The sequence below is a fragment of the Schistocerca americana genome, chromosome 11 (genome assembly GCF_021461395.2).
Source record: "Schistocerca americana isolate TAMUIC-IGC-003095 chromosome 11, iqSchAmer2.1, whole genome shotgun sequence".
Taxonomy (NCBI): domain Eukaryota; kingdom Metazoa; phylum Arthropoda; class Insecta; order Orthoptera; family Acrididae; genus Schistocerca; species Schistocerca americana.
This window is the reverse complement of record NC_060129.1, coordinates 199807246-199820512: the sequence shown is the minus strand read 5'-3', so window position 1 is coordinate 199820512 and position 13267 is coordinate 199807246. Positions and strand designations below refer to the sequence as shown.

Genomic DNA, 13267 nt, shown 5'->3' with positions numbered 1-13267 from the left:
GAATTTACCACAAAACGACAAAGTGCAGAAATTCACTTCGAGAGTCGACACTCTGATGACACGGCTGACATTACGAGCCAATATGAAGTGCAAGTCGATCGACATCCTGAAGGAGGATATTTCTGTTAGTTTCTCATGTGCACTGTATTCAAGTGTGGTGGGGGTGATAACATATTAAACACCTCGAGCATTTGAAACCACCATCAAAAATTTTCGCTTATTTTTTTATTAATCTAGTGTTGAAACGTTTTAGACTGACTGTAAATAAAGAATTTTAATGAATCTTAGATTAATAAAAAGGTGAGGTGACATCTGAGGTTTCTAAGAACACAATCACATCGCAGAGTACTTACTCGTTCTGGTACCTGTCGCAGTGCAGATAGGCGGGGAGTGGTATAGCGCTGCCTACGACAGCACCACTCCCGTCGCCGCCTTTTCCACCTGCAGCGGGGGTGTCGGCAGCGGCCCGGAGCTCTGAGAGCCCGACCAGTGACCCAACGGCGGTATCCGGCAACTGCGGGTGTCCCGCGAGGCCGGGGCGGAGTTCCTGCCGGTGCGGCTGGCGGCTGCCGTGTAGGCGCTGGCTGTGGCGCGTGGGCACTCGGTGAGCGGCTACCGAGACTCCCGGGCCCTTGCGGAACGGCCGCTTCTTGCCCCGTCGGCGGAATTTGCCTTTCTCCAACATTTCCTCGTACTGCGGGTCTGCAACCGGCGTACACAGTAATCGTTTGGGAGACAGATCGTCCGACACACACGAATACGATCACCTATATTGAACGTGAAATCTCTAAGGTCGATTAAATCTTCAAGGGTTATCAGCCGAACGGCGGCGTGAAACGTTTCGACGAGTTACCGACTCACCGTCTCCTGGCAAAGTATTGGGTCCACACCCAGTTCATTCCTTTATAACCACTGCCTCCTCTGTCGGGGGCGCTACGGGAGGGCCAATTGTGTGCCTCTGTAACAAATTTTGCAACTCATGCTCTAATGGCCTCCAGAGGGCATAAGAAATCTGATCACCGATCCAGTGCCACCCGACTATTCCGCTCACTGCCTCTGCCGCACTATCGTCGGAGCGTCCTCGACATATTTTTGCCGACACCGTATCCTGTGCACACCTCCGTTGGAAACCACCACCACGGACTATATACTATTTCCACTGCCTCTTTTACGGTCACAAGCGTGTTACAGCATCTTTGTTTGAAAATGAACACGTAGATCTGCCACTACAGACTCGAACAGTCAAAGGTGTTGTACCACATCGACACTGTTCTGGGATTCAGTCACCAGAGAAGCAGCGGAAACACGAGCACGTGACGATCTCGTCCACTGGCACAGTAGCTTTTTTTCCAACTGAGCTCATCGTAGTATGTGATGTCAGAACAAATGAGCCGGGAACAGTCGCGTGTGAAAGCAGCGGAGGCCTGCAAGTGACTGGCCCACCCGTTCAGGAGTCTGCAGTGTAGCAGCTGTAAACGAATGCACTGGACACGAATCTGACACTTCACCTAAAGGTGACGAACAGGGAACTCATTGGATTGTTGTGACAAACACTGCCGGGACCAAAGACTGTTTCGTCAATCGTATTTTCTGCGAATGCCTGCACTCCCACCTGTACAGGTTGTTAGTTTGCAGTATGTTCCTCTTCATATTTTTCTTAAGCCTCGTTTACACTGGACCTAATAGAGGTGTACGAAAGGAAATAAGCATTCACAGACGATCCGTCAGTATCGACTTCCATTTGCTCGTATCTCTGAACGAGCTTTCACACTAGAAGAAATGGGAGAGAACACGAGATAACCGGCACAGCCTACGAACTCTGCATTAATGTTTATTTGGTGTTTACAACTGGCACACAGGCTACAGTACTATACAGTTTGTGACATGAACCGAACTTTGATATCCGGAGAGGATTATTTTGCATAGTGAATGCAATGTTTTTGACAATGTAAGCAAAAGAGCTTAGGAAAAGTAGAATTTATGTGTACGAACTGGTACGCAACACTTGGTACCGAATTGCAGCTTCTGATTTCCTTAGCATTATTTCAAAATTTCCCACATATGCCAGTCAGTGCTTTTCACGTGCTGCACATTACAACTGAGGAGCAAATTTAAAAGGAGAAAACTAATTATCACTGACAAGCACAACCTGAAGAAAGGCTTGCATTTACACTCTCATTATCAGCAACAACAATCTGCAGAACAGAAATGAACACTGGCGAATGTGAACCAAACATGACTGAATATACTTCACTTGTACTGTTTACAGCACAGAGAATTATCTTTCGCCGATGCTCACTCACCTTTCGCCACTCTGGTCTCATTTGGGGTTATGACTAGCGACATTTCGACCTCTCTGCTGGGATTTAATAAGGCACCTCCCCTGTACTCAGCTGGCTGAACACTGTCAGAGACTAGTGTCACTTCAAAAAAAAGAGTTCTTCTGTCTGAAAGCTGAAGGCCTATAGCCATCATTCCTATTGAAATCACTTCCATTCTTATATACAGGGTGGTAGATTGATCATGACCATGCCAAATATCTCACGAAATAAGCATCAAACGAAGAAACTACAAAGAACGAAACTCGTCTAGCTTGAAGGGGGAAACCAGATGGCACTATGGTTGGCTCGTTAGATGGCGGTGCCATAGGTCAAACGGATATCAACTGCGTTTTTTAAAATAGGAACCCCCATTTTTTATTACATATTCGTGTAGTACGTAAAGAAATATGAATGTTTTAGTTGGACCACTTTTTTTTGCTTTGTGATAGATGACGTTGTAATAGTCACAAACGTATAAGTACGTGGTTTCACGTAACATTCCGCCAGTGCGGACGGTATTTGCTTCGTGATACATTACCCATGTTAAAATAGACAGTTGACCAATTGCGGAAAAGGTTGATATCGTGTTGATGTATGGCTATTGTGATCAAAATGCCCAACGGGCGTGTGCTATGTATGCTGCTCGGTATCCTGGACGACATCATCATAGTGTCCGGACCGTTCGCCGGATAGTTACGTTATTTAAGGAAACAGGAAGTGTTCAGCCATATGTGAAACGTCAACCACGACCTGCAACAAATAATGATGCCCAAGTAGGTGTTTCAGCTGCTGTCGCGGCTAATCCGCACATCAGTAGCAGACAAATTGCGCGAGAATCGGGAATCTCAAAAACGTCGGTGTTGAGAATGTTACATCAACATAGACTGCACCCGTACGATATTTCTATGCACCAGGAATTGCATGGCGACGACTTTGAATGTCGTGTACAGTTCTGCCACTGGACACAAGAGAAATTACGGGATGATGACAGATTTTTTGCACGCTTTCTATTTAGCGATGAAGCGTCGTTCACCAACAGCGGTAATGTAAACCATCATAATATGCACTATTGGGCAATGGAAAATCCACGATGGCTGCGACAAGTGGAACATCAGCAACCTTGGCGGGTTAATGTATGGTGCGACATTATGTGAGGAAGGATAATTGGCCCCCCATTTTATCGATGGCAATCTAAATGGTGCAATGTATGCTGATTTGCTACGTAATGATCTACCAGATGTTACTACAAGATGTTTCACTGCATGACAGAATGGTGATGTACTTCGAACATGATGGATGTCCGGCACATAGCTCGCTTGTAGTTGAAGTGATACTGAATAGCATATTTCATGACAGGTGGATTGGTCGTCGAAGCACCATACCGTGGCCCGCACGTTCACCGGATCTGACGTCCCCAGTTTTCTTTCTGTGAGGAAAGTTGAAGGATATTTGCTATTGTGATCCACCGACAACGCCTGACAACATGCGTCAGCGCATTGTCAATGCATGTGCGAACATTACGGAAGGCGAACTACTCGCTGTTGACAGGAATGTCGTTACGCGTATTGCCAAATGCATTGAGGTTGACGGACATCATTTGGAGCATTTATTGTGTTAATGTGGTATTTACAGGTAATCACACTGTAACAGCATGTGTTCTCAGAAATGATAAGTTCACAACAGTACATGTATCACATTGGAACAATCGAAATAAAATGTTCAAACATATCTACATTCTGTATTTTAGTTTAAAAAACCTACCTGTTACCAACTGTTGGTCTAAAATTGTCAGCCATATGTTTGTGACTATTACAGCGCCATCTATCACAAAGCAAAAAAAGTGGTCCAACTAAAACATTCATATTTCTTTACGTACTACACGAATTTGTAATAAAAAATGAGAGTTCCTATTTTAAAAAATGCAGTTGATATCCGTTTGACCTGTGGCAGCGCCATCTTGCTGGCCAACCATAGCGCCATCTGGTTTCCCCCTTCAAGCTAGACAAGTTTCATTCCTTGTAGTGTTTTCGTTTGACGCTTATTTCGTGAGATATTTGGCTCGGTCACGATCAATGGACCACCCTGTATTTCATTCACTTCTTGGTCTTTCTTTCTATAAATGTCTCATTTCTCGGCTAGAACCTGTACGTTGTCGATATCTGTACCCTGGCCCCAGTTCTGCTGACGCAGATTTCAGACTTTGTATTACGTCACGTCTGGTGTTCTCTCTGATCTGTTCTCACTGCCTTTTCTGTTTCGGCTATATACACTCTACCGCATACACACCTCACTTCACGGACACGTGCAGTGTGGAGATGATCCGGTGCTTCCGATTTCCATTTGAAAAACTTGTTTTTGCATTAACAGAAAAATTTTGCCTGTATACCATTATAAGCACTGACCTTCTGAATAAGTGCAGGAAAATCCCCCTTTACAAGTGAATGCGACATTGTTTTTTGACAGTGTCCAGCTAACTGGGACAATCAGAAGATCTCGGAGGACATCCCAGCACAGTCGTCAAAATTTCAATACTGTAAGAAGGAACTGAAGAGCAACATGATGTGGCGTAACAACCTACAAGATTATACATCAAATGACATTGGCAATTGGTGTCTGCAAACGTACATCATCAGTGACAAAGTTGAAAACTTAATAAATAAATAAATAAATAAATAAATAAATGAAATACCCAAATAAGACAAAAAATTAATCTGTTCCAGAAAACATAACACTAATACAATGTAACATCACTTCTAGCATTGATAATAGACTCAATTTGGTGAAGGGGAGAGGCCACAAGCTGCTTCAGGTATTCTGTATCCACCTGAATTGATTCACTGACGATTAAGATCCCTTAGATTTAACAAACTGTGGGCACGTTGATAGCGACATATCACCCTCTGTTCTGAAAATGCTCAAGTAGTTCATACGGGATAAGGATCAGGCGATTTGGAAGGCCAGTCAGGGCGTGATAGTGTGCACAATGTTCGACTCGGCAAGAACGCCCTGTGGACACGGCTGCTGTCATCTTGGAAGAGAAGGGTCCACAGCATAATTATTGTGAACTTGTTCATTACGATTTCACTCTGTAGATCAAAAGTGTGTGCCAAACTGGGACTCAAAGTTGAAACCTTCACCTTTTGTGCACTAACGGCATTGTCAATTGAACTATCCAGGCACAACACGAGACCTGCCGTTGCAGATTTATTTCCCATACTAATGTCCAAATTTCCATAACTCTTAAATGATCGACAGAGCGAACTATTCAAACAATGTATGAAGCAAGTAACCAATTCAATATGTTGTTCAGGTCCACAGTAATCTAAATAAGTGGGCTGACATTGTGTTACGAAAATCACCCCCGAAACGTCATAGAACCAACTCCATTTTGAACTTCAGCACTCCACACACTGTGGGCTGGACATCTCATTGGGGCTGTTGGAGTATTTGATGGATCACACATCATTTAAAAAGAGGTATAACTGCAACATAGTGGATGACACTGTCCACTGCACACGGTTCCCTCAGTAATATTCGGTCGTAAACTTGTGGAGGTGGACCTGCAATCATCGACAGGGCCAACTCCTGTCAGGTTTGCAACCGGCTGTCACGGGCAAGGTGTGATACACGTGTCCCATCCCCGCAGTTAGGATCTTTTGCCAAGGCTGTCAGTGGTGCACTATTAGTTGCAAACACTGTACACAGTCTTTTGGAAGATCAACGAAATTGGTAACTTCATTCACGGTCCGGTCACGGTCACATCCGAGAGATGACGGCTCCTTTCCACTATTCTGCCATGTATCCGTGTCGACATCTCACTGCACTGATTCTGTACACCCAATTGACACACAGACACCACTTCACTGGCACAACTTCAGTCAGCAATGGAGGATCAGATGAGTGCCAGCCACCAGTTCTACACCACATAAACGGTTCCACAATGAGCAGAGAACAATTAACAACTTCTACAATGAGCTTATCTGATTGTTCAGTTCATCAGAATATTAGTGAACTGCCTGCAGTCAACCTCACAGTATAAATGCTCACTGCAATCTACATTTACGTCTCTACTCTGAAACCACCCTCTGGCAGAGGGTACTACTATCACTACTGACAATTTCCATTTTTCCGTTCCAGTTGTCAATTGTCTGCGGGAAGAACGATTGTCGGTGAGCCTCTCTGTGGGCTCGAAACTAACTACTTCCACCTTCGTGATCTTTTTGCGTGATATACGCAGGAAAAATTACTCTTGTAGGAATATTTGCTGTCGGATATTTAGAAGGAAACCACAGTGTGATTCAGAACACTTCTCTCGCAGTGTCCCCCGCTGGAGTCGGCGAGCATTTCCCTGATACGTCCTCGCCTGTTAAATGAACCTGGGCTAAACTTGCTGCTTTTCTTTGGATCTTCTCTATTTCCTCTATCAATGCTATCAGGTAAGGTTGACAGGCAAATGAGGAATATTCGAGTATTGCTCAGGTGAGGGTTTTTTAAGCTGCCTCCTCGTGGGTGGATTGCACTTCTTGAGGATCCTTACAATAAATCTCAGTCTGGCATTTGGCTAACTGGCAATTATTTTAATGTAGTCATACCACTAGTGGCAACAGCCTTGCCACAGTGGATACACCGGTTCCCGTGAGATCACCGAAGTTAAGCGCTGTTGGGCGTGGTCGCCACTTGGATGGGTAACCATCCAGGCCGCCATGCGCTGTTGCCATTTTTCGGGGTGCATTCAGCCTCGTGATGCCAATTGAGGAGCTACTCGACCGAATAGTAGCAGCTTCGGTCAAGAATACTGTCATAATGACCGGGAGAGCAGTATGCTGACCCCATGCCCCTCCTATATGCATCCTCCTATGAGGATGACACGACGGTCGGATGGTCCCGGTAGGCCACTCGTAGCCTGAAGACGGAGTGAGTGCATTCCACTAGTAAAGAATGGAGGGCCAGAATCGATACAAAGAATTGCGAAATTGATAAGGAAAGTGTGAGAGAATGCCTGACGACTGGAAAACGGCCATAATCTGCCCCCGTTTTAAAAAAGAATGGTCTTTTTGATTGGATACCACTAGCTGAAGGAATTACAGGTGCCTATCAGTGTGGTTTTAGGAGAGACAGGTCAACTAGTGACCACCTCTTTATACTCCAACGGATAACTGAGAAAGCACGGGAACATAAGATTGACATCGACACGGTATTTGTAGACTTCAAAAAAGCTTACGACAGCATACACAAGAGCACAATAACTGGGGTTCTCAAAGATTTTCAATTTCCTGGAAAGTTAATATGCCTAGTAAAGAATCCCATAATGTTTGAATACTCCATTAGTAGTGTAGCGCTCGACACAGTAACGTCGATTAAATATTTGGGCTTAACATTGCAGAGCGATATGAAGTGGGACAGGCATGTAATGGTAGTTGTGGGGAAGGCGGATAGTCGTCTTCGGTTCATTGGTAGAATTTTGGGAAGATGTAGTTCATCTGTAAAGGAGACAGTTTAAAAAACACTAATACAACCTATTCTCGAGTACTGCTCGAGCGTTTGGGATCCCTATCAGGTCGGATTGAGGGATGACATAGAAGCAATTCAGAGGCGGGCTGCTAGATTTGTTACTGGTAGGTTTGATCATCACGCGATTGTTACGGAAATGCTTCAGGAACTCGGGTGGGAGTCTCTAGAGGAAAGGAGGCGTTCTTTTCGTGAATCGCTACTGAGGAAATTTAGAGAACCAGCATTTGAGGCTGACTGCAGTACAATTTTACTGCCGCCAACTTACATTTCGTGAAAAGACCACAAAGATAAGAGAGATTAGGGCTCGTACAGAGGCATATAGGCAGTCATTTTACCCTTGTACTGTTTGGGAGTGGAACAGGGAGAGAAGATGCTAGTTGTGGTAGGAGGTACCCTCCGCCATGCACCGTATGGTGGATTGCGGAGTATGTATGTAGATGAAAGATGTGCTTGGAGGAAACCTACTGTGGAGTAAAGACAAACACAGGAGTGTCAAAGGAGTTTGAAGTCAGAACAACCCTCAGACAAGGAGATGCTGTAACTCCAATACTTTTCAATCTGGTTTTAGAACAGATAGATACAGAACACCAAAAAGTAAACCCAGTTGGAGTAAAGACGGGTAGGAATAAAATACATCGTCTAGCTTATGCAGACGATATTGTCCTAATAAGTGGAAACAAAGAAGAACTACAACTTGTGTCAAGTTCCTACAGAAACACTGCAAGAGAAGCGGGATTAGAAATTAATGAGAATAAAAAAAAGTACATAGTAGTGAGCAAGGCACCCAATGATGGCAGTCCACTGACAGTCGATGATCTCACTTTTAAAAGAGTAGTTACACTCAAATATTTGGGAAGCGTCATCAATGAACAGAATAAAATGGAAATTGAAATTAAAGCGAGGATAACAGCATCGAATGAAGCTTATTTTGGCCTACGGGATGTGTTATGCGGTAGAGCTGTTTCCAAAAGCTTCAAACTTAGGCTATATCAGAGTGTAATTCTGCCAGTAGCTCTATATGGGTCAGAAAGCTTCACATTTAGAAAAGCAGATGAACAAAAATTATTAGTTTTTGAAAGAAAAATATTAAGGAAAATTTTTGGACCCAAGAGAGACCCAGAATCGCAGGAGTGAAGATTACTTAAAACCCAGGAACTGAAGGAGCTGTATCAACAGGCTGATATTACTCAAAGGATGAAGAGGAGGAGACAGATGTGGGCCAAACATCTAATTCAGACGGAGGAGGAACGACTACCTAAAGTAGCATTCTCTGGATCCATAGGGGGCGGAAAGAAGTGAGGAAGGCCACGGACGAGACGGAAGGACGACATCGACAAGGACGCAGGGCAGTGGGCCCGAGAATGGACAACAAAAACCAGGGATAGAGAGCACTGGAAGATGAATGTACAGAACGTGTACGGTCTCCAAGGCCCGAGCGACAGTTCAATTGCTTCTAGTCCATACGCAAATTAATTGATGGAAGTAACTGCTTCCAAATGATTGATTGGCACTCTCATAATCATTCAAAAATGATTCTTTCCATCTATTTATGCACAATGAGTTACATTTATTTATGTTGAGCATCAATTGGCAATTCCTTTACCAAGCAAAGGTTCTCTGCAGGGCTTCCTGCATTTCGCTTCAATTTTTTTAGTGTTTCAACTACCGTATTGAATAAAACCACTGGCAAAAAGTGTTGTTGAACTTACAATGTTAAGCTTTAGGTGACACATATATATTATGTAGAGCAACGGTCCCGTAAAATTCCCTCGAGGTATGCTTTAATGTCTGAAATTTCTCTTCATTGACGATGACATACTGAATCCTGCTTGCTGCAACTCTTTGATCTAACAACAAGTAAAATAAAAAAAGTAGATGAATGAAAATACTGTATGGAAGTAGAGATTCAATAGGGACAATGGAGTATGTTACACCACAAAGCAATACTCCAATATGTCAAACTTTTTGGAGATGTTCATCATGTAATTAGTGTTAAATGATTAAATTTCCATTCCATTAGGAACTGATGTTCTTCATCAACACCAATATGAGGTGTGATAAGCACCTAGGCAATCCGTACGAGTGAAAAATGAGAGGACTGGGCAAACGAGTCCAAAATCCGTATATTCCTCGAGGCATTCGAGGTGCAGTGTGAGGTCTTGCATTATACTGGCATTTGCTACCCTGGTCACAAAGAGTATGACAACAGCGCTTGGGATTCTTGCCATACAATGGGAAGCATCAGCCTCTTCATTACAATAAACAAATCTGTCCTCTTATAATATACAAAACTGCCCACACCCGATTCCACAAGTTGGCGAGGTACGGGTCTCGTGAATCGCCTCTTCCCACGACCCTTCACTGTGTCACCTACAGACAGACTGGTGTCCATCTGACCACCACACACAGAAACAAGACTCGTCACAGCACGCTACAAAGTGGCACTAAATGCTCCAGTTAACGTTTGCTTACATAGTGCAAGTCACTGCTGCCCGTGGTGCGACATCAGTGATGATAAACAATGAATGGCAACTCAGTACCTCAACCCTGCTTCCAATAACGTTACACACACCCTACAGCCACCAACTATTTACACTAGACTTCATCTGTAGGAAAGCAAGCAAACAGACGAAAATTTAATGAACGGACAGCACAGGCATAGATATACTGGAGTATCAGCTCGACAGTATTTGGTGAAGGTTTTCGCAGTATACCAGATTCCTTCTCTGTCAGTGTATATAATAAGGTCACAGCAGAGTCGGGGATGACGATTTGAGCAAAAATTTCCTGATAACAGTAAATCAGAAACATACCACTGTGGAGCTACAGCCTTAAAATGACAGCCAATCAGTAGAGTTGAAGTGGGCCCATCAACTGTGGTGATAACTCATCTCTATAAACGGTACTACAGTCGTCAAAAGTGACATCACAGCCAGCAGTAATAGTTGGTAAGGACTTACCGGTAGGTCATTAGTACTCACTCCACTTGACACTCGCGAAGTGTAATATAACAGATATGACAATATTTAACGGATACTACAATTTCGACCGTACTGACGAATGTGTACTACCTCGTGTAGTTTACACGAAGTTACATAAATACGTGAGCTTTTACTGTAAAGTTACTGGATTACTGTACTGTTGAAAATAAGTCAACTTAAAATGAATTATAATAATTTATTAAGATACTGAACTACAAACTAAAAATATCTCAAAAACAATGTAAGCAAAATCCCAATTTATCATTTGTGGAATTCATAAGTACAAAACTGATAGTCAGTATGAAACAGTCAATTGTAAACCAAAGGATTTATTTTAGGAATTAAATCTACTGCATATTTGTAAAATTATTAATACAAATAATTAAGACATTTTTATGGATGCACATTTCACATAATTTTGATATGAGAATTGTGATATCCCGAGATGCTAACTGTTCCACAACCACTATGATGATTTGTGAGAACAAAGTCTATAATCAGTTTTGTGAAAGACTTGAAATTTTGATTGTAAATTCAAATAAATGTGTAACATGTCTTGGGAACTGTTGGGAGCTATACAAAGAGCAACTGCAGTAGCTGAGGTGAGTCAGGCTTACATTATGTTTTAGGTACTAAACCTGTGTCAATCTACAATACAATAAACACATTTTAAATGTATTTTGACTTTTCGGCTATATTATTTTTTTGATTAACTAGATGTAATTTACCTTACACACATATAAGTGAAGTGAGATTACTTCAGTTGGAGATAAGCAACAAACCCGAGATCCACAGCCCATTCAAAATAGTCGACTGCGAACACCTTAAGTAGTCGAATTGTAGCCACTAAAATGGTTACATTTAACACGGGCTGCTCAGTTGGAAGCTCACGGTGTTTTAGCCACTTAACATGACCGAAAGCCAAAGAACCTTTTAATTTTTTTTATCAGCAACACGTGAAGGAAAAGAAGAGGACACGACGTCACATTCAGCAGCCCTGCAACCCGCTGTGGGACTCACCGAGCATCCAGTAGTTGCCGCCCTTCTGTGGCACATTGACGAAACACTTCTTGTGCGACAGGATGGTGCTCAACGCTTTCTGCCAGATCTTCTTCCTGCGTGTGAAGTAGGGGAAGTGGTTCATGATGTAGGTGTGGATCTCAGACAGTTTGGCCCTCCTGTCAGACAAACAAAAGCACAAAAGATTACTCCAGATCATCCGAAGAGGAGCCCGAGTCGGAACTAGGGACAGAAGGCACTTTTCGGCACATTCACGAGGAGTGACTGACAATTTACTTTAACCCTCTTTACTTCATACAACTGGAGAAATAAACAGTCGTTTTATAGGTTTCCAGGCTTTGAGGCTCACGAGAAGCACAGTTATCGATGCTCTATTGCCTTATTTTATTTACTGACGAGATAAAAGGAAAGTGAAGGTGTACGGCACGAACAGCTGGGAGACTCCAAAGGGCAGGTTCTGCCATCTAATTGGCAAAGTTTTCCCTTTCCTTCGTGCCCACAGACACTTTCCCTTCATGAAATATGAGGTCTTTGTGTGTATGTGAACCAGTTAAGTTCAGGTGACTGTAATGAGTATGTGTGTGTGTGTGTGTGTGTGTGTGTGTGTGTGTGTGTAGTTTCATGTTCATATTGCAGCGGATGAGAGAAGGAAGAGGGTGAAGCCCCACGCTGGCACACTGCCCACTCCTCTTCGAGAGCACTGAGAGGGCCAGCGAGCTTAAGCTCCCCGTCTGACGGACGGATCGTCATTAAGCGTGTCATGTGTCCTCACTGCACGAGACACTGTGGAGAGGTCGGTATTTAAACCACGATATTGTCACAAAGTCTGGTGATCGGAAACTTTATGCAACCACCCCACCTCCCCCTGCCAGCCAAATACTGGCAGTATTAATTTCTCCCACCACCAGGATTCGAACTGACTTACCTCCGGGTCAGGTGCCACTGCACAGGTGCACGTGAGTGACCTCGGCTACGGTGGTGAGTACTGACGAGGTTGTGGACCGTGAAATTATGACAGTCTGCTACTGTGTACACAAAATAGTACTTGATGTAGAAAAAACAAGGACAGTGTAAAAAGTAGAATAGCACAGACAAAGAGGGCATTCCTCGCCACGGGAAGCCTACCAGTGTCAAACACAGGTGTTAATTTGAGGAAGAAATTTCAGAGACTGTGCTTTTAGAAAACAGCACTGTACCGAAGTGACTGCCTGTGGGGGAAAACCCGACAAGAGTGCGTGTAAGATGTGGTGCTATAGAACGATGTTGAAAATGAGGTGGACTGGTAAGACAAGTGATGAGAAGGTTCTCCACAGAACTGAAAAGAAAGAAACATATGAAAAACAGTGTTAAGCAGGAGTGACACGATGATAGCGCACGTGTGAAGGCATCGGGGAATAAACTGTGTGGTGCAATTGTAATAGTGAAGATAGCAGC

At 43.5% G+C, this 13267-nt stretch overlaps 1 protein-coding gene and 1 pseudogene across 1 annotated transcript in view; one reads left to right on the top strand and one right to left on the bottom strand.

Moving 5' to 3' along the window:
• LOC124553556 overlaps positions 1–13267 on the bottom strand; it is a 439905-nt gene that overhangs the window by 94831 nt on the left and 331807 nt on the right. The window contains exons 42-43 of the mRNA XM_047127403.1: positions 11834–11991; positions 354–702 (exon numbers count right to left, since the gene is read on the bottom strand). Coding sequence (XP_046983359.1) covers positions 354–702; positions 11834–11991 — 507 coding nt within the window. The remainder of the gene's footprint in view (positions 1–353; positions 703–11833; positions 11992–13267) is intronic.
• LOC124554330 lies at positions 6921–7038 on the top strand (annotated as a pseudogene).